The sequence below is a fragment of the Pelmatolapia mariae genome, linkage group LG17 (assembly GCF_036321145.2).
Source record: "Pelmatolapia mariae isolate MD_Pm_ZW linkage group LG17, Pm_UMD_F_2, whole genome shotgun sequence".
Lineage (NCBI taxonomy): Eukaryota > Metazoa > Chordata > Actinopteri > Cichliformes > Cichlidae > Pelmatolapia > Pelmatolapia mariae.
Window position 1 is genome coordinate 28169785 of NC_086242.1, and position 21440 is coordinate 28191224.

The 21440-nt window shown below is 40.5% G+C and overlaps 1 protein-coding gene across 2 annotated transcripts in view; it reads right to left on the reverse strand.

The window, feature by feature from the left end:
- The window catches only part of nos1apa (nitric oxide synthase 1 (neuronal) adaptor protein a), a 191917-nt gene that overhangs the window by 38626 nt on the left and 131851 nt on the right, over positions 1–21440 (reverse strand). Inside the window, exons 6-7 of one of the 2 annotated variants that reach the window (XM_063500435.1) lie at positions 15640–15781; positions 8393–8562 (exon numbers count right to left, since the gene is read on the reverse strand). In XM_063500435.1, the coding sequence (XP_063356505.1) occupies positions 8393–8562; positions 15640–15781 (312 nt within the window). Of the gene's footprint in view, positions 1–8392; positions 8611–15639; positions 15782–21440 lie in introns of both variants that reach the window. The other variant, XM_063500434.1, reaches the window with a different exon arrangement.

Consider the following 21440-nt stretch of genomic DNA (forward strand, 5'->3'; position numbering starts at 1 on the left):
CAGGCTCTAAATAAATGCTATGATTTAATATATGTAACAGTGGTGCTAAAGTTGTAACTTCCTGAAAGAGAATAGACTCTTTCAAGGTTAACAGCACTTGCTACTCACACCTCTTCCCTCCTTTCTTCAAGTCTTTATGTCATCGTCAACATCATCACCCTCTTGTCCTGAAGCCAGGCGAGTAATCACACGTGTGAAAACAGAATTTATGGTGTTTAGAGTCACACTGGACTACCTAAGCTTTCACACTCAGGGAAGATGTTCAAATTCTCAGTTGCAGTTGTTTAACTACTCATTTATATATTGAACCATAAATTAAACAAAATAGAACAACACCACTTCTGAAAGACGCAACTGACAGGAAAAATAAGAAGAATAAACACAAATACTGTGTGTCAGAAGCATGCTACAAGAGGTTAAAGCAAAGTATCACGATGCTAGAAAGTTCATTATCATTTTGAGGAAAGCGATTGAACTAGGCTGTAAAATTAAAACTATACTAGTAGCCCAGAGAAGCTTCAGTGCTTATTCCGATCTTGGTGGCCTTTTGTTTTGCTCTCTTTCAGGATGAACCCCTCATTACTTCAATAACACTGAGGTCTGAACTCTGGGGAGGCCAATCCATAACTCATGAGTTTAACTGTCCGTTTTTCTATTATCTACGTATGTTTTTTTGCCGTGTCTTTGAGATCCTTGTCATATAAAAAAGTGAATGTGTTGTCAATCAGACATTTTCCAGATGGTACTGCTTGAAAATTAAATCAATTTTGACAGTATTTGTCTGCGATCATAATCCCATCAAGTTTGATAAAGTCCCCAACACCGCCGGCTGAAATGCAAACCATGACAGAGCCTCCAGCCTTTTACAGAGGGCTGCTGACACACCTGTTACCACTGATTTTCAGTCCGGTTCTTGTATAACGTGGCATACCTCAGCTGTGCAGCTTTTCTCGCAGTTTCTGTTAATGATGACTTCTTGACAGCAATACCTCCAACACAGACCATTTCTTATAAGTCTTCAGTGAACAGTAGCTGGATGAAATGAAAGGCAAGCTGCATCTGTCATGTCCTGTGTCAGGTCTTTGCATCTCATTATATATATATATATATATATATCCTCTACCACAGGCCTTTGAGCTTGATGGTCCTGTGGAGTATCTTTGCCGCTCCTATGACTGTGCACTTCTTGACACAGATCATGGATGTCACTCACCCAGTTTCCTTAAATTTTTAAAGGTCACACTGCACACCATGCCCAGATATGGCAGGTTGTTAGCTACTAGCTCCGTGGGAATCACTTTGTTTGTATAAATTAATAAATCACAATAAATGAAAAAGCAGCCACAATCAAAAGACAAATGTTTAAAGTCTTGTAGAAACCCACTTTAAAAATGACAAAACACTCTGGTTCCTTGAATACATAAATAACTTAATGGTGGCTTAAGACTTTTGCGCAGTATTGCATCTTTTATCCCTACGCTGGTTTTTCACTCCAGGAAGTGCAGACTGCATACTTGAGGGATATTAATATTGCCAAAAGTCAAGCAAAGCTCTGTATAAACTTCTTCCCTAATGTTGATTTTTCAATTATTTTGGGAAAGTTTATTCACCTTACAACGGTTTGTATACTTATTTATTGATAAAGCTTAAATTTACGGCTGGATCAGGTGACCCTGAATGATCCATTAGTTATGTGGCAATAGGTCTAGGCTTCACTCACCTCTTTTCACTCTCTATGCCTTATACACCACTCTGCATTTTCACAGTGTGTCTTTTGCCTCCCTCCTTTCAATCAATTGCAGCAGATGGCCGCCCCTCCCTAAGCCTGTTTCTGCTGGAGGTTTATTCCTGTTAAAAGGGAGATTTTCCTCCCCACTGTTGCCAAACGCTTGCTCATAGAGGGTTGCCTGATTGTTGGATTTTGTATCTATTGCTGTAGGGTCTTTACCTTATAATATAAAGTGTCTTGATGAAACTATTGTTACTTTGGTAAATGGTAAATGGCCTGTATTTGTATAGCGCTTTACCAGTCCCTAAGAACCCCAAAGCGCTTTACACAACCAGTCATCCACCCATTCACACACTGGTGATGGCAAGCTACATTGTAGCCACAGCCACCCTGGGGCGCACTGACAGAGGCGAAGCTGCCGGACACTGGCGCCACCGGGCCCTCTGACCACCACCAGTAGGCAGTAGGTGAAGTGTCTTGCCCAAGGACACAACGACCGAGACTGTCCAAGCCGGGGCTCGACCCAGCAATCTTCCAATTACAAGGCGAACTCCAAACTCTTGAGCCACGATCTATATAAATAAGACCGAACTGAATTATTTTGCTTATTATTGCTTCTAGTTTTCCTCAATTAAAAAAGAACGTATGATCTAAACAAATACTGGATTGATATGTTGGTATTTAGTCTCCTGTGTTTAGGCCATGAGATGTGTATTCTCCATGGTTCCTGGTTGGCTCGAGTTGGAATTAATCAAGAAAGTGGAGGCAGCTGGCCATTTTGTCTAGGATCTATAAAACCTGCCTCTTCCTCGTAGCAGCTCACTCTTCTGACACAATTTTCTTTTCTATTCGAGTTTTGATTTTTTATATAGTTGGATTTGAGTTCACCAGGCAGATTGCTTTTCTGCCACTCTCATTTCCAAGCCTGAATTTTTGTTGCATTTGATAAAAGAAAAACGTTTTGCTGCTAAATTAAACTTAATTTTGGTTATTCCCTCGTGTCTTTCTTTTATTTGTTGTGATCCCAAAGCCAGACTGTAATAACTGTAAAGCTGATAACAAGGGAAATATAGGAGGAAAAAAAACCCAAACAATCAGCACATTAAAATTTTAACTGATTTTAGTGACTTCAGATCAAGGAAAATAAAATCACATCAAACTAAACACAGACTCTGCCTCTCACCCACTGGGCACCATAGCTTGTGCGTGGGAAGCCTGTCTAATGATTCAACAACGTTAGGCCATATTAGAGCTTAAAACAAAATAAAAAAACTCATGAAGGACAGGGGAAAAAAGAAGAGGACAGAAAGTGATTTGTCAGTGGAGTGATGTCTATAGCATTACTCTCATAAAGCATTTACACCTACCTGACAGCATCTGAAAGTAGGCCAGATGCAAAACCTCTATCAGTGCATTTGTTTTAAAGTCACACTTTAAAGCACGTCAATGTAAACACGTACGTCCTCCTATTTTTATTTCACAATAAAATATAACAAATACTTATGTTAAAAGTAGAGCACTCATCTCCTGTTTCAGACATTTTTATTCATTCACTGGTGGAACTCTTATGCAAACTACTGAAAAAAATGGGCTCGGCAACTTCACTTTCAATCGGTATAAGAGTGATCGCAGCCAGTACGAGACGCGCCATGACTGCTTGGATGCAGGTAGTTTTCCACCCAACGACCTGTGGAATCACCTGGCGTTTGAAAGTGGTTTTGCACACTTAACCTCTGGGCGAACAGAGGACACCACAAATACTTGTAATCGGTCTCCTACAGCAAAAAGAAAATTCAATGACATCACCAGGAAACCCCTGAGATCTTGTAGTCACAAGGAGACCGGTGTCCTATTTTTACTCTACTGTGACTGATCCATTAGATAAGCATTTATCTCTCACCAAAAACACAAGAGGAGCCAGAAATATGTAAAGCACACTTTTGTCTCTCCATTGCACCCAGTGACTTGTCTTTGTAATTTGCCTTGGATCAATACTTTTTGTGATCCCTGAGGCAAGCCCTTTAAATGAAGACGTCCTGACTCAACCCCATGGACCGAAAGCCTAAGGTAGGATTGATGCGTGCTCTCCGAGTCCTCTGGGATCATTTGAACACAGGCAGCCGAGGGATTTGTCAGTCTAATGGGAGCTGACAGGAAGAGAATGAACTTTAACACTCACAGGCTGCTTTCCCTTTCATGAGCTTCCAAAGAAACCCTGTAGTGAATCAAATCCCTTTCCTGAGGGACACGCACACACAAAGACACACACACGCGTACACATGGTTATGTGACAGAAAAAATGCATATATATATATATATATAGGTACTAACGCAAAGCCACAGGAGAGGCACACACACATACATCTTATTCACTGTTACCTTCCCACACTTGTCCCTGCACATTTTCATTTGATCTGTCAAAGTGCAAGATTGATGATATGTGTAGAGGAGAGAAAATTTAAAAAAATAATAATACACACACTACATGAACACACGACAATGTGTCACGCACACAGACACTCGCTCCCTCCGGTGACCTGAGAATAGAGGTCACTGCCGAGAGCTCGTTGTTTCAGTGATTTCACGCCATGTTGCTTTCAATCAGGAGCTGTAATGAAGGGTCTCATAACTAACGTTAATGGGACCCAAGGACTGTTAACCAGCTGAATAGCTTGGTTTTATAACTCTGATTTAGCATCTGGCATCTCTTCACGTGGTGTGTTAACAGGTATGTTTTGGTGCGCCTGAAACCTGAGGTGACATAACACTGTCGTTTGGGTCTTGATGAGACGTTTACTTAACGCTGGCCTGGAGTGTTGCTAGGAGCTCATCTGTTTCACTATTTAGCATTGACTGAAGATGAATAAGGAACAGCCTGGTTACCCGGAGTTAAGCACAGCCCTGAGCGTTTTATGAGATCTCATGAAAAAAAGACCATCAAGAAATTAAAAAAATATATAAACAAAAACTATACTCCAAATCAGTCGGGGTGAATGTGACCGTCTGAGCATCAGAGGGAATAAATAATGCAACTCTTTAATTTGCTAAGTAGCAGAAATGTTTGGCAAATGTTGCAACTTTGTCCGAAAAACTGGCAACTATTCAGGCCACAGTCTTTCACTCAAGAGCACTCAGTAATAAATCTTGGTGCATTGTTTTATTCAGGCTAGACAGCAGCAGTCTGTTCATGACTCTTATTAACATTCTTTTTTAGAAAATGAATACTAGCCTAAATAAAGCTTACAGAAAGGCGAAAACAGTAGCCTGTCTGGAGAGCCTGTTCTCATTCCCAGGGTGTTAAATGCTGCTGTTTTGCCAGGGTGGTTGGCATGTCAGTGGTATGCACAAAGTCCTACAGCACAGCAAAAGTAAAAAAGAACATCTCCACAGAGCTCTACGTTGTCCTGTGAAAAACGAGAAAGTATACTTTGACTGCTTCCATAAGAATGTAAGCAAGCAGGTAGCTGCCAGGTGCTGCTAATCAAATGTACTTTATTAACTGCACATCTGTCTGTGTGAGCACCTCTACAGAAGAGTTGTGTGTCTGGAGAATTCAAGTATACTTTAATGTCAGGTACACGTCAGTAGTATACGTCCCAGCAAGTTCACTCTGAGATCAGAGAAACTGCAACAAACCCAACAGCTACATTACAGACTCTATAAGCCTCAGTTAGCATTTTAAAGTCCAGTACAACACAAAAGACTGAACAAGTCTTCTCTCTAAAAAAGACGATGGCAGCACAACTCAGGTTTCCAAAATTGCATCTTAACAAACCAGAAGACTTCTTTAAGAATGCCCTTTGGACAAAGAAAACCAAACTGGAGATGTTTGGCCCTAACCGTCAGCACCACGTTTAACAAAAGCTAAATGCATGACATCAGCACAGTCCTACCAGCAGTCAAACAGAGTTGCAGAGGGATGATGATTTGGGCTTGTATTGCAGCCACAGGATCTGGACACCTTGCACTTGTTTAGTTGACCACAAACTCTGTATACCAAAGTATTCTAGAGTCAAAAGCGAGGCCAACTATCCAACAGCTAAAACTTGGCTAAAGTTGAATTATGCAAAAGGAAAATGCAACAGAATCACTGAAAAATTCAAGAATCGAGATGTTGCAAGAGTCCAGTTAAAGTCCAAACTCCAATCTGACTGTAACATGGGACACTAACGGAGCTGTGAAAGATTAAATGCCCACAAATACCAAGGAACTGTAGCAATGCTGTCAAGAAGTATGGGCCCAAATTCCTCCACAAAGATGTGAGAGACTGATAAAGTTATACAAAAAAACGCTATAGCTTAAAGTCAGAGGTATACAGAAGTCAATCCTGACTTATCTGTAACTGTGACAATGTTTTACAGGTTCGAAAGAATGAATATAGAAAGTAACAAATAAAAGCAGTCCAGGCTTGTATTCTATACTTGTCCACTCACTACTGAGCAAAGCCAGGCTATGGGAAGCTATAAATAATAAAAACGTAATAAAATTATTACAATGCACCGCTGTTGCCAACTTGATATGGAGCCCTAGGTCTTGAGCCAAACAGTAGCATAATAAACATCACCCTGCACCCCATCTCTGCCCTCATCACGTAGAGTTTCCCTCCCACTGCCTCCTCTATCAAAAACACAATTACACCCCTGCATACAACTGTAAATCCAGTAAAAAACAGTTACTATGCTGCTCTGCCAGCCAGGCCAAACAGCCATGCTCACACACCTCCCGACAGGCCAGACAGCCTTTCTCTGGTTATAGATAAATTGTTAGTGGTGAGTTTTCACAGGCCAGAGAGCAGATGGTCTGACTGAGCAGTATCAAATCTCTAACGCTACAAGGCCACGCAAAGACGTGAACTGGCCGTCTCTGCTTTCAGTTGCCAACACACTGTTAATAGCTCCTGAAAGAAACCAAGTAGTGGGAGCTACTTTCTTAACAGTCATGCCATACACAAGCACAGAGCTGGTGTAACATTGATTTTAATGGAGTTTACTACATGCATTTATCTTCAAATGAAAATGAAAACTTTATGATTTCTCAAGTAAATCTTACATTAAAGAAAGCCTTTGAGAAATAAAAGTTTACAATCTGTATAAAGTCTGGATCCCCTTTAGAGTCAGGTTAACCCGAAACACTGAAGCAGATACTTCATTTCTTGCCAGGTTTCCCAACAATAAACTAGAGTATAGCTTCTAATGCAAAGACACAATTTTTGAAACCCACAATACTTTAAGTTGTAAATGAGACCTAAATCTTCTAAATGCTGTTTAGTTGCTGATATACAAACAAGGACAGTTTAACCACCTGTGGTTTTCAGGGTTTTTATCATTATTTTTTTTAAAATCATTTTTATCATTAACTCGAATTCCCTGTGTCTTATGAATAAATCTTCTTTTTTTGGTACCGGCACTGGTTTTATTTTGTTGTATTTATCCGCGACACCTTAAAGGCCGGTCCGTGAAAACATAAACCGGTCCGTGGCGCATAGGGGCTGACATAGGGGCAAAGGTCATGTTTCATAAAACAAGGCGTAACAGTTAAAACTACTTACATTTAAAAAATATATATTTTACAACTTAAAGTGTCAATTTGGTTTCTGCTGATGGCTCAGTTCGAATATTGGAACATTAGAATAAAAACAGGACAGCAACCGTCCTAGATCTATGAAAAAAAATGGAGGTTGCCAGTTGACTGCATTGAATATTTTCACATTTGACAACTGATTTCAAGCAGCTGTGGTGGCTAACTGACTGAGTGTACGACACCCTCGACCACTTTTGATCGCCACGTAGTAACACAGTTAGCACCTGTGAAACACCTAGCTGAAAGCGACCTGCCTCCATACAGTCGTGGCCCGACTCGGGTAGCCCTGCAGCTACTCTCAGAATTGCTAAAGGTTTGCAAAATAACTGCTGTCTAATTTACAAACACAGATTGCCAACACTTTACAATCAATCAGAGTGTGCCGAACAACTCGTCTGCAACTCATCATTTTGCAATCAGGGACTCGAATCAACTGGTTGGCAACTACGTATATTTTTTATAATGCAAAGTGAGCGTCTTTCTTTGTACGAAGATGGCAACAGATTTGTAATTGTCACAGATTTGTAAAAGTCAAGTGCTGCATTATCACAAACAGACTGCATGTAATTGTAACTTGACCTCATTCAATCACAAACTAATAGCAGACTGACTCTGTGTCATTTATCACTGCCTTGATGCACCCAAGTTGCTTTGAAGATGGCAGCTGTTTGCATGTGGTTGTGGCCTTTGTCCCTGTCTTTGAAACAACAAGAGTGTGAGTTCACTGCACGCAGTACAGTGGCAACAATTTTGGTACTGATGTGGTCTCCAACCATTAATTGCTCTGCAACTTTACCATAACTAGTTTGACTCTCCTGGTCACGTTGGGCTTTTCTGTTTGGGATCTTTTGTAAAAGAGCCTTCCTGCCACCTCGTCCATGTGTGAGATTAATTGTTGATTCCAAAACAGACACGGATGTGCAGTAGATAAAGTGCTTCAAATTTAGAGAATAAAGTGACTAGAAAAGCGCTAAAGGCCTGTCCATTTGCCAACTGTAATGCCACGTTGCTGCCACACATACAGAGAACATACATGAACCTCGGCAACCACATTGCCTATCTGTACACACAGTGTTTGCCTACCTTGTTTTCTGAGAGGTTCACATCTGTTGTCTTGGCTGTGGCGTCCAGGTCAGTCACTCCTCTGTTGAGGTTCAGATCCTCTGCTGCTAGCGCCTGGTTCACCTCCTCGGCATCAATGTCGGTCTCTTCAGTGACGATCGCCGTCTTCTCTGCACCTGTTAGCTCCCGAACTGAGCCCAGGAAAGTACATACACACACAGGTGGATAAGCACGCACACCTGCACACACACACATGTAGGCGTGAGCATGTACGCACACACACATGGGTGGACAAACATAAAAGCGTTTAAGAGAAAAGTTTCCACACAGCCACCGTATGCTAAATATTTGACAAGTTTTTATATTGCCACACAGAGGTCTCATTTAATGTAAATTTAAATTAAATGTACTGTTGGGAGCACACTCAGGCTTCCTGAGAGTTTCCATTTAGTGTTCCTGTTGCTGTTAATTTATTTTCAATACAGAAATCAGTGGTGGTTTCTGAGTTTTTACAAAGCAGATATTAATTGTGATGATCAACAAAATTGCTTCCTGTGACACAAAATCAAAACAGCTGCTGTTCACAGCCAGCCCTCCCACTCTTCTGCTTGTGGCCCCATCGCTTTTAATCAAAGTTTTAATGGAGATATCAATTTTCCTTTTATTTGGTAAAGACTACTTTTGTTGCTGTTAATAGTTCCAGCAATCCAAACATGTTAATTTAGTAAAAAAACACTGTTGAAAGCTGCAACAGTTTATGTGAGATCGATGCACTGAAAGACATTTTTAAAAAGTACCATTAAAGTCAATTTTAAAAAAAGAAATACGTTGATTTAACTTGATATATGCCAGCAATGATTTCTCAATTATGAGATTCCTCCTGCCTTCAGATATTTCCTCTGTAGCACTTTGTCACAGTCACTGAAACACTTCCTTCCAGTACCTGGAATTGTCTTATTGTCTACCCAATTCAACGTGAACCTTGTAACCAAGGACAGCCTGTATTTCTATATTTAGAGTTTTAGTGCTGAAGCAAAACTGCAAAACTGCACTGCACTTGAAAACTGCCCACAAAACAAAATTGCATTTGTTTTCTAGCTGTTAAAAATACACTTGACTGGCATAGGGGCTGTACTCCCTACACTGGCAAAACTATATCAGCTGGCAAATCCATCTGCCCACCACTGGCTATCACGAAATAAAGCGAATAAGCATGAATATAAGAATATCACACAACTCCACGTATAGTGGAAATACACTCACTTTCATCTATTCACCTGCTCGTTAACACAAATATCAAATCATCCAATCACATGGCAGCAACTCAATGCATTTAGGTATGTAGGCATGGTCTAGATGACTTGCTGAGGTTAAAACAGAGCATCAGAATGGGAAAGAAAATGTGTTATGGTTGATGGTACCAGACGGACTGGTCTGAGTATTTCAGAAAGTGGTGATCTACTGGGATTTTCTCACACAACAATCTCTAGGGTTACAAAGAATGGTCTGAAAAGGAAGTATCAAGTTCTTTCCGAGCTCGTTACAACCAGTCTATTCAATTCAATTCGATACAGAATAAAATCTGCACTGTATGTTCCTGGTATGCAGAAGAATGCATGTCTGAATCAAACATTGAAGCAGATGGGCTCCAGCAGCAGAAGACCACACAGGGTGTCACTTCTCTCAGCTCGTTTTCCCCTCTTGTGCACCCAGCTATTAATCCTCTCCTCCCCCTCCACTCAAACCTCATCTCCAAGAGTTTGCAAGAAGCACAGCTTGTCATCCCCAAAACTTACCATTCAAAACCTGCTGCCAGTACTACTCTCACCTTTTCCTCCATTACACCTCGTAATACTCACCCTTTCTACTCAACTGGCAAAGCTCTGCTGCCCGGTGTTTACCCGTGCTCTCTGCTACTGACATAATTTCCCCCTGTTGTCTTTGCTTCCCAGTTCAGCCTCAACTCTTTCCAGATGACTTTGTTATTGTTAATTACACTGAGAAAAGAAAAGAGCTAAGCTCCTTTGCGGGGAGACTGTTGCAAATTGAGAAATGGTGCATACATGGGCCTGGGTGGGAGCCATTTACAAATGACTAAAGAGAGCAAGCGTTATACGTCTCGGATAAATGATTACATACAGCAACACTTCCTCTTGGCATGTGTGACCCTGGTATGATGTTAGAATATGGCATAACTATTATTTCAAGCACTTTAGAAAGGTTTAGCAAAGTAGATTTCCCCGAAGTTTATAATTCAAATGAAAAGTGATATGTAAAATTAGCCACCTGTGCATGTTACACTGCAGGCTCTACACAGATTCACTGCAGAAGTCCAAATTAAGCTTTAGGCTCAAACCACGGCTCATATAAGAAAGTCAGCCGCCAGCTGCCTTCAGCCTCAGTGCCCACCCAAGTCCACTGTGGGTGCAGACGGTGGTGACAAGAGGCCCAGGTGGCAGAGGTCTCCAGTGCCTCGACAGGAGTCCAAGTAAGGGAAGGGCAGGGCTGACCTGAGGGAAGGGGGAACTGAACCCTTCCTTGTCTCCAAAACGCTGAGGGAAGCCAGGAGACAACATAAGTGCACTGTGGGTAACCATTAATTAGACTCATCTGCATGGAAACTTATATGCAGTAAATATTTTTCTGATTAGTACAGGGAACGGGGGGGGGGAAAAGTTATAAAAATGTAATCAGATTTAGTAATTTACCTTGTTTAAGCTACTGGAATATTCTAAATCTTTTAAAACCAAAGTAGCAGCAGCAGCAGCTGCAGTGGTTCATTACTTTATAAGTGAGTGTGAATTGAAAGAGAAGGGGAAGAAAACTGTGGAATCACTAGCGCTTCAATTCACTCTTAAAATGACCAAAATTACTCTGAGCTTTTACTGTTTCTTAGTTGAAAAAAGCTCAAAGGGTTAAACAGGTATAAATGAACTGGAAGCAGGTGCAGCTGTGTTGCTTTTTGTCACTCCATGAATAAAATAGTCAAAAATCACACTGACTGAATCAAGATAACTTTTGTTTTGTGTGCTTTTAAACTGTAGCTAAAAAAGTTATCATATAGCCCGTGGGCTTTTTACCCAGTATACTTAGCATTCACTGACTATCTAGTTACTGCTGAATGGCTATTCATGCCTGTGGCTCTGTTATAACTCATGCTAAATTGAACTGTAATGACACCGGCATTTGTTATCATTCAGTGGGCTTCGTTAGATCCAGTTCCAAGGTTGGAAGCTGACTTTACAAAGTTCTTTGTTGTTTATATTACTCAATCTGGGTTGGACAACTCCTCTGAAACAGTACAGAAACATTGCTGCACACTTTCTTCTCTTCCTTTTCTTCCTTCTTGTGACTCCCTGCTGTTCAACCCAGTTCTCCATCCCCTCTCCTCTTTTCTAATCTACATTTGGTCTTTCTTCTTCCTTTCATCCTCCTCCTGAGTTTATTTTCCCCTCTAACATCATTTCCTCTTCCTCATCTCAACTAGACATGCCTTCCTCCAGCACACTATCTCCCCCTTTTTTTCCTCCCCTCTCCTCTCATTGCCATGATAATTAGTTCTTCAGATAAGCACATTGGCTGTGCGTGACGGCGCTTGTGTTATTTAACACACCGTGACAGTGAGTGCGTGTGTACAGACCTCTCCTTGTATGCATGTGAGGTCCTCTTTACAATGTGTGTGCGATGCACAGTTAGAGCGTGTGGGTGATCTCCGGGCTCATCAGCATGTGAAAACGAGCTCGTCTTTGGAGGGCTGGAGGGGAATCTGCAGATAACATATCCCTGCCCGGTGTAGATCAGGGCAGGGAGGACGACCAGCAGCTGGCCGCTGTAATATCTGGAACAATGGTGTAAAAGAGCTGCATTTGATGACTCCTTGTCTTGTCCTCTCAGGACCCCACTGAGAGCCATGTGTCCCCGGGCTGCCACACAACCCAAGCCGTCCAGACATCAGGCAGCGGATAAAAGTAGCTCAGCCCACCAGTGTTGTTGTGCCGTTTCTCTGTGTTGACTCATCCATGATATTCACTCTAGCATACCATTCTCCTTCTTGCCAGTTTGGGCACAATACAGGCAGGAATCTCATCTACAGTGCATCTACAGCTGTGTACGTGCAGTGCGTCTCCAGCACAACCTGTTAGTGCAGTCTGAGGACACATGACTGTGTGGAGTGTGTAGGTGTTTGTGGGCACTGGGGAATGTGCTGACAGCCCTTCAGATTTTGCTTTACTTTTAGGACTTCCACAATGGAACTGATGACACTTCTTTCACATTTTTCTTTTGTTTCAATTTCAAGGCCTAGGATACTACTTTGCTCAGGGCATTAAAAACATGCTTTTTAGGATTACAATCTGATAGAACAAGGGCTAATGGACTCTCACTGGTTCTTCCTGGGACTCTTTCCTATCTCAAGGTTAAAACTGAAACTGACAACACAACATTAGACGAGTTAGAAAAGCCGATAACCTGGGTATCAACTCAATGGATGCTTTTATTAATTTTATTAATATCTGAAAAGCATCCGATTGGCAACATCTCCATTTTTCAGCATGACAATGAGCCCAAACACAACTAATATGGTATAACCCCAATGGTCTTCATTTACTAATATGTACATTCTTACACAGTGGAAAAATAAGCACGTATGCTATACTACTGTCCAATTAATAAAATGTGACCGGCCTATTTTGTTCCTACATTTGTTAATAAACGAGAACAGTTCTGAACCAACAGTCTCGTATAATCACCATACTCTTCACAGAGAAAGTGGTGATGCTACTGTACTTCTAAGGCAAGAAAGCAGCAAAAAGTCCAGCTGGCTTTCTCACTCACTATGTGTTAATAGACCTCTTTGCATTGACTCATTACTTGTAATTAATCTCTGGCTCTCTTCCACAGCATGTCTTTCATCTGTCTTCCTTCTCTCACCCCAACCGTTCGTGGCAGATGGCCCCGCCCCTCCCTGAGCCTGGTTCTGCCGGAGGTTTCTTCCTGTTAACAGGGAGTTTTTCCTTCCCACTGTCGCCAAAGTGCTTGGTCATAGGGGGTCATATGATTGTTGGGTCTTTCTCTGCATGTATTATTGTATTATTGGTCTACCTTACAAAATAAACCACCTTGAGGCGGCTGCTTTTGTGATTTGGCGCTGTATAAATAAAACTGAATTGAATTGAACTGGCTGAAATGATAGGAGTTTTGAATATGGTTTCCTCTGAGACACCCACCGTGGCTCAAATAAAGGAAAAAAATTTGGACATCAAAAGAGATCAGAAACTCAGGGCAGACTGGAATAATGTGACGAAATTAGCCTGTTGCATCCAGCAAGGATATGTCATTTTTAATGAAAGATACGATAATTTAAGAGACGATAAAGAACACAGGTTCAAATTAAAAGCCTACACCTTTCAATTGAATATTCTGTTTTCTTTATATTAAATGTAATAATTCTTTTATCATTTAAAATTCAACTGTAATTTTTAGCATTAATAACAATAATAAGGATAATAATACTTCATTTGCTTGTCAGAGACACTTAAATTTGTTTGTACAGACAAATTCAGATACAAATATTATAAATGCCTGATGAATGATGATGATGATGAATGTTCATACGCGTAGGTTACACACAGATTTGTGCTTAAGGACTATTAGTAAATACTTATTTTATAATTATAATTGTATTATATTAATATTTTAAATCAGTTTCATGTCTTCCAGTTTTGCTTTTACGTTTTGTTACGGATAGACACTAACAAACTTCTACAACATTCCTTCAGTTACTATTCTTAATATTCTCAGTTGCCAGTGGTGCCACGGCTTCTATTTTAGACATCAAAGGACCTTGATATCTCTACTGTAGTCCACGTCACGTATGTTACACATTGAAGCTGATGGGGACAAATAGACCAGAGGCTGGCAACGAGGCCACCTTGAGGAGAATAGCTGCTAAACTTATATCGGATTTAGTTTATACAACAGATTTATGTTAAAATAGGAGGCATCAGTTTAGATTTTATCAGAAGATAAAAATAATGAATTTGTTACGTCGTAAATTAGTCTCATGGTGGTGAACCAAGGAGCAGAGCGGGCAAAAACCAACAGACATCAGTCTGTTTGGATGCTACAGTGTTATGGCAACAGTGCAGCATCCAAACAGAGAACATTTTTCCTTGAGAGGAAAGACAAAGGTGAAGAGAGTCTTGCTGCATAATGAGGATGGAACAGCAAAAAAAAAAAAAAAGCTTTTGCAGTAAAAAGGCATAAACATGCCATTTTGAATGATGTTCATATCAACTGTAACCATAAATTATCTTGGGGATAATTTCTGCATTTCTACGAATGCAGTAGCAGAGAGGTGATTGGAAATAAGCGAGGCAGGGGGAAATTACACAGGATGGAAATTGCAAGTATGAGTCTTATTCACTCAGCCACCTGGACAACCTCCAGCTAATATGAAAGAGCAACACTGAATCCACCCACAATGTAGGCACTCAATTTAACAATGTTTTGTTATGGGCGTCTAAAAAAAAAAGACAAGGTCTATCAGTCTATCGGTAGCACAAGCCTGGCTGTTTCTATCAGCGATGTGCCCTTTGTTGGCACATGAAAATGGTCCAGAAAGTCTGCTGTCAAGGTCTGCTTTTAATTTTAGACACACCGACAATGGTTTTACTGCCACAGCCAAACAAGCCTCAAGTCTCCTTCACAGCACAATCACAGCACATGCCTCTGAAGCACTACATTACATCAACCCACACACGTCTATCTATCCGCTCACTCCCTGCACAGTTCTCATCTGAAAGTAAACCTCGTAAACAGCTGTATTTACTCGTCTTAAAATCACAGTGCGTTTTATCTAAGTGGGCGCTTTACATGGCAAAATAACATTTCTGGCATCTCGCAGAAAAACAATCTTAGACTGTCTCTGTATGAACTTGCCTGTCAGCGTTCACTAACAACGCCTGCTGAAGGTAAAACAACAAATGAATTACCCTGAGACAAAAAGTCACTCAATCATTCGTTGCATTTGCTCCTGACCTCTCCTCAGCGAGCTCACGTCTACTTTTTGTCTCTTAATGAGTTCAATTCAAATTGAAAACTCACATGGAACTTTCACCTTGCAGTCTTTAGCGCCGCTGCAGCTCCACCATTCTCCAAATTGATCACAGTATGCACAACTGAACTTGCAGTAAGCACTTTTTAACAGACTTGAGGCCACAGCAGAAGTGCTTTTATAGAATAAAAAATGGAATGGTGTTCGTGTCTACCTGTGACGGAGGAGTCATTGCTGTTCTTGTCGCTGTGGTGGTCGTCCTGTCCATCTGTGTTCTGCTGCGTGTGCTGCAGACTCAGTTTGTGACAAACTTCAAACGCCTGCCCGACTGTCCGAACGATACGCATGGCCTGGCTCTGCGAGGGTGAGGAGACAAAGAAAGACAAATAAATGTAGCTGTGATTCTCAGAGTGTTATCAGCGGCATTTTTGTGTTGACATTTGGTTTTAAAGAAAAATTAAAAAACTCTTTGCTGCGTTGCATTTTCTAATCGACTTCATCTAGTGTGACATCTTTCTCCTTAGGCTTCCTCTGATTGGGTTTCTGCAGGTGTTTACCCAGAAACCAATACATGTTTCTGGGTATAAGGCAATGCAAACCCCATCACTCACCACGAGCCACCAGGGGATTTTACCAGATAAGACTGAGCCCAGTGTTGGATTCCGACTGGACCCAGAATCACTCTTAGAATATTTCCTGTCTCAGATACAACAAGCCCAGAACACAGGTGTGTAGGTCAGCTGGTGATTCACTCTTACATGGATGTACTGGGCCACATGATGATATCTGAGATCACTATGTTAAGAGATCATGATGTTGTTGTGGGGCCATCATTGCAACTGACCAATCACATTGTTGTGATGGTTTGCAACTTAAGTGGGGAGGAAAAATACTGAAACTGAATCATCCTGTAGTGGAAAAAAATGCAGAGTCACAGAGTCTACATAAGGAAGAGCAGAGCTATAAAGAAATGAACGGGCTTTCACCCGTGAGACTATGTTTCTACTGATGTACTGTAAATGTGGAATTATTACTCTTGGACTCAGTGGACTTGCTTTCATCCATCTATCTTTGATCCAATTCAGGGAGCCCATCCCAGCTGTCACAGAGTAAGGCTGACATCCTGAACATGTTGCCCAGCTATATCAGTTTTTAAAAAAGAAACGCGTCGGTTACATGTTGTATTTCTTTCATTTAAAAAAAAATAAAGGTTTAGGTAAAGATTGAAGTTTCCGTTTAAACTTTTTATGTCAAAAATAAGAAAAATCACACATAAATGACAAAAATGACACAAAAATGACACATAGTACTCACTAGCTGGAAAGTTTCTGAATAATTTCTCATTACTTTTTTCAAGGGTGTAGACTTGAGGTCATGTTAACAATCTAGTAAAATGTGGCTTACATCCCCCGAGGTCTTCAAGATTTATTGGTGGAAAACTGACAAAAAGCAACTATGATTCTTACAAATGTGGTGTGTGTTGTCAACATGTAGACAGTACTGTATAAAGATTTAAAATATCACATCACATTTGACCTCTGACCTCTCCTTTTAGGTTAATAGACTGATCTAAGGTCAAAGGTCAAAGTGAGAAGCTATTTAAAACTATGTTTCTTACTGCTATTGCATTAGGAATACAGGGAATGATATAGGGGGATTCTTTTGCCTCCAAAAATCATGTCACATGACCTCTGACCTCACTTTTGATTTCACATCTGCATTTCTTTTAAGTTGACCCCCAAAATGCTTTATCTTCAAAGAAAATATTGCAAAGGGAAAGAGAATGAGGTGCCCAGTTAATTAGCAATATACGGTAGTATTAGATTATATAATATTATATATGTACGTTATTCATGTTCAGTTATTTACAGGTTAGCCCACTCCTACTATACTATTCCCTTAAAAGTAAATACTGCCCAGAGACTGAGCCGCCTTGGCAGAACTTTGTACTCTCTGAATAATTCTAGTTATTATTATTATTATATTGTAGGTGCAGCTCTTTCTTGCTTTTATTATATATATATATATATATATATATATATATATATATATATATATATATATATATATATATATATATATATATATATATGTATATATAATCCAAACTCTGAATTTCTACTTTTGACTGGATTTCACTTTACCCGCAGGCACACCGACTTTAGTGTCTCTGCTCATCTCCTCCTTTTTCCTCCTTCTGCCCTGCTCTGAAAAGGCAGGTCAGGCAAAAACAACTTAGACGCTTTCTATCTCCTATCAGGCATCTGGTCTATCTCCTCATGGTAGAAAGGTGTAAAGGCAGAAAAGATTTCATTGTAAAGCACTCATTCTCAGCTGAATGAGTAGAAATGGATGAAGCATGGCCTAAAAGCCACAACACAATACACACATGGCTGAAGGACCAAATCCTTTCTTGCCCTGCTTGTCAACACTGGACTAGTTTGAGGCTGTGTCCTGTAAGTGCTAACAGCATTAGTGCAAGCTCTGTATGGGATCAGAAAACAGTTGATGAGTTAGTGGGTTTTGACAGCATCTGAGCTACTGGGCTTTGGCCTCAGCCCACAGATGTGTTTCTGCATCAGTAGTAAGGTTTGTCTGCAGTCTTCTTACAGCACATTTTATTATTCAATTTTTTTTTAATTAAATCGACTTGCTTCAGTTTAATTTAGTGCTGATGTTACCATAGTGACCAGCCATCAGGTGCCACAACCAGCAGAAAGAATTTATGACCTCCCAGTGCGTCACATACCTTCTGACCCTTACAGAATCAACAGTCGTGATGACTAAGCTGCCTTGCTGGCATAAAAGCTCCATGAACCTCCGCTTTGTTGTGCTCAGTCACCTCACTAAAAGTCACTGACAGCATAAAGCCATTTGAAAACTCTCTCTCAAAAAAACAAAACACTTTTAAAACCATAGAAATAAAATTTCAAGCCAAACTTTCAATGAAAATGAACATCATAAATACACTCTGTGCAAGTAAACACCCTGCTGTCAGCTCAAATAGAATACTGAGGTGCAAAATAAGCATTTGGTTTAGCATTGCCTAAGTTTGTTTATTAAAGTGTAAAGAAAAAAGCACAGTTATTGTCTAAAACAATATTCCATTGTTTCTCAGCATTAAAGTAGCAGGCGTCCCACTCTGTGCTCCCTCTGCATGCCCGAGCTCCTCTCCACACCTCTGAGATTAAACCGAGCCACCCTACGGAGGAAGCTCATTTTGGTTGTATCATTGACCTCATTTTTGTGGCCATATGTGACGGTTGGCACATAATCCAACTGGTTCAGCACAACGGTTAAGCTGACCACGTACGATTCGCCAGTTGAGCTCATGCTCCATGTTGCGTCAAGATCCCCAGAGAGTTAAATCTTTAGCTAGGGTAGCATTTCCTTCAACCACAGAGGAGCATGCCACTGGTTTCTGGCTTCAGATTTGGAGGTTTTGCTACCACCACATTGCATGCTACAGGTTGTTGCAATTAAGGTAGTCAAATCCCATGATCTGGGTAAAGCGGGGACTTATTTCCAACCAAGAATATCTGTACCAAATCATTTCTATTTCCAATTTCAATCATCCTCTGCTTCATCGTCCTTTCAGGAATTCAATCAGCATTATTTTATATATCAAATCTAATCAAACTATATATCTACAGTTTAATAATGCAGTAACACTGCACAATCTAATTTGTAGAGGGATGAAAAACAGAGCTGTCTAAGAATTCTCATAGTGACATGACTAAATAACTTCAGAACCAAACCGAATTGAAGTACTAACAGTTTTCAACCTCTTAAATGGTAAATATTGCTATTATGAGATTTTAAGAATTCCTAAGCACTTTTATTCACAGTAGTCACGCTAGCTGCAGTGGCCAACTGGTAAACTGATCACCCAGAGACTGAGCGTGCAACACACATAGCACCCATACTTCAAAAACATATACAGAAATTCATAGACTGTAATGTGAAAGGTTGAGTAGTTGTTTTGTACTATATAAAAAACTTCTGAAGAGTATTTGCTGGATCAGCTGTTAAAGCAGTGCTTCTCTCCACCTTCATAAAATAATCTAGTGTTTGTTTGTCTTAACACATCTTCCTTATTGGTATTCAGTGACAGTGTCATCAACCAACGAGGCGTCATGAATACAAGTAGCTGATATTCAAGATTATAGTGATAAAAATGCAAATTAAAAGAGATGCACAGATGTATTCAATTCTGACATCTGCCTTCTCTCTTTTCTAATTTTCTGGAGACGAGTGTTAATATCTTGAGACATCATTGCTCTACGGGCATTAAGAAAGGAAAGAAAAAACTAGTGACCCTTGAAGGCAAAACTCCACTCAGAGCAAAACCTCCAATTTCACCTAATTCTCAACTTTTTTTTATTTAACTAGGAAAAAGTTGTTCTGAAAATGATAGATGATGTTATTCAAAAATGTTAAGTATACACTTGCAGGCATCTCACATTTGGAGCAACTCTTGCATCCTTCACTCATCTTTCCTCCTTGGAGCCGTGGTTCTGTTTTTCCACGCTCTGCCGTTCCCATCTTCTTCATTTCCTCCTCCATTATCTCACCCCCACATCATCTCCTCCTTCTCTGTGGACCCCATTCATGTCTTCTCACCCCATGCTGGTCCTCAGACTGACAGTAAACAATCGTGTTTCCCTTTGAAGATGTTTGTTCCACAGGCAGTCATACCGGGGATGAGAGCAGATTCTGGTGTTATTGTACACAGCGAACACAGCAAAGCTCGGCTCCCCTGCCTCACACACCGACGCATTGGAAAACACACAATTGAAAACAATGCTTTATACTTTTTCATTATTTTAGTCTTTTTTTCCCTCCTCTCCAATCCCCCTTTCTTGTAATTGACTCAACAGTTCAACACACTTTTTGTGCTTCTGGCTCAGAAAGATGACTTCCTCGGTCTTAATCCTACTAACAAAACCCCAAATTGGTTCCACTAAATGCTCCCATTAAACAAAAGAGCTAACCTCATTGAACTGCTGAAAAAAAATGCTTGGGACATGGGCTGCCGCTGGGAGCTCAACAATGATAATACCAAACTGAAGTAATAAGGGCAGAGGCAGCAACAACTTTTCAATCCAATTCAATTTCAATTCACTTTCATTAATATAACAACTGTTACCTCGAGATGCTTTATACTGTTAGGTAAAAACCCTACACTAATGGAGAGAAAACTTCAACAGTCAATCAACTCCCTATTAGGAAGAACTTGATGACAATGGGAAGGAAAAACACCCTTTTAACAGGAAGAATACTTTCTCTGCAGCATACTGGATCAACTCTACAGCTTTTTAAAGAACTTTTCAACAATCTAAATTACAACAATGAACTGCAGTTGTCCAGCCTAGAAGGAATAATATTTTTCAAGATACTTATAAAAAAAGAAGAGCAAGAAGTCCTAAATCTGCCACCTGACCATGGCCTTTCTATGGCAGCCGGGATAGGCTCCAGCCCCTCCTGCGACCCTGATGAGGATAAGCGGAAGAAAATGGATGGATGGATGGATATAATAATTTATAACTGAACAGAGATACGCAGGTTTCAGGGTTATGGAGAATAACCTATAAATAGGAGAATTTTTTTAAGGCACTTTGGGTCCAAAACTGCCAAAGTCGAATCCATCACAGTCTTCCATCTTTGCTAGAGTGAGCAGCAAAGACTCCGAGGGCACTACACAGGTCAGGTGTCTTTTTTGCAGCATATCAACCAATTTAATTGCTTCTTTAAGAAGACATCCATATTCCCAGGATCTTAAATATCTATCCTCAAACACATCAGGAGCCAGTTCAGGGACTTTAAAACAGCAGTGATGTGAGCACTCCACTTGCTCCAGTTACAGTCTGCCAGAAGTACTTTGTAAGCTGCAATTGTTTTAAAAGCTTCTGGGGGGAGAGTAGAGTGCAATGTGCTGCAGTAGTTAAGTTTAATTGTAATAAAAGTATAGACCTGCTTCTCAGAGTCACTGGGACAAAAGAAAAACTTGAACCT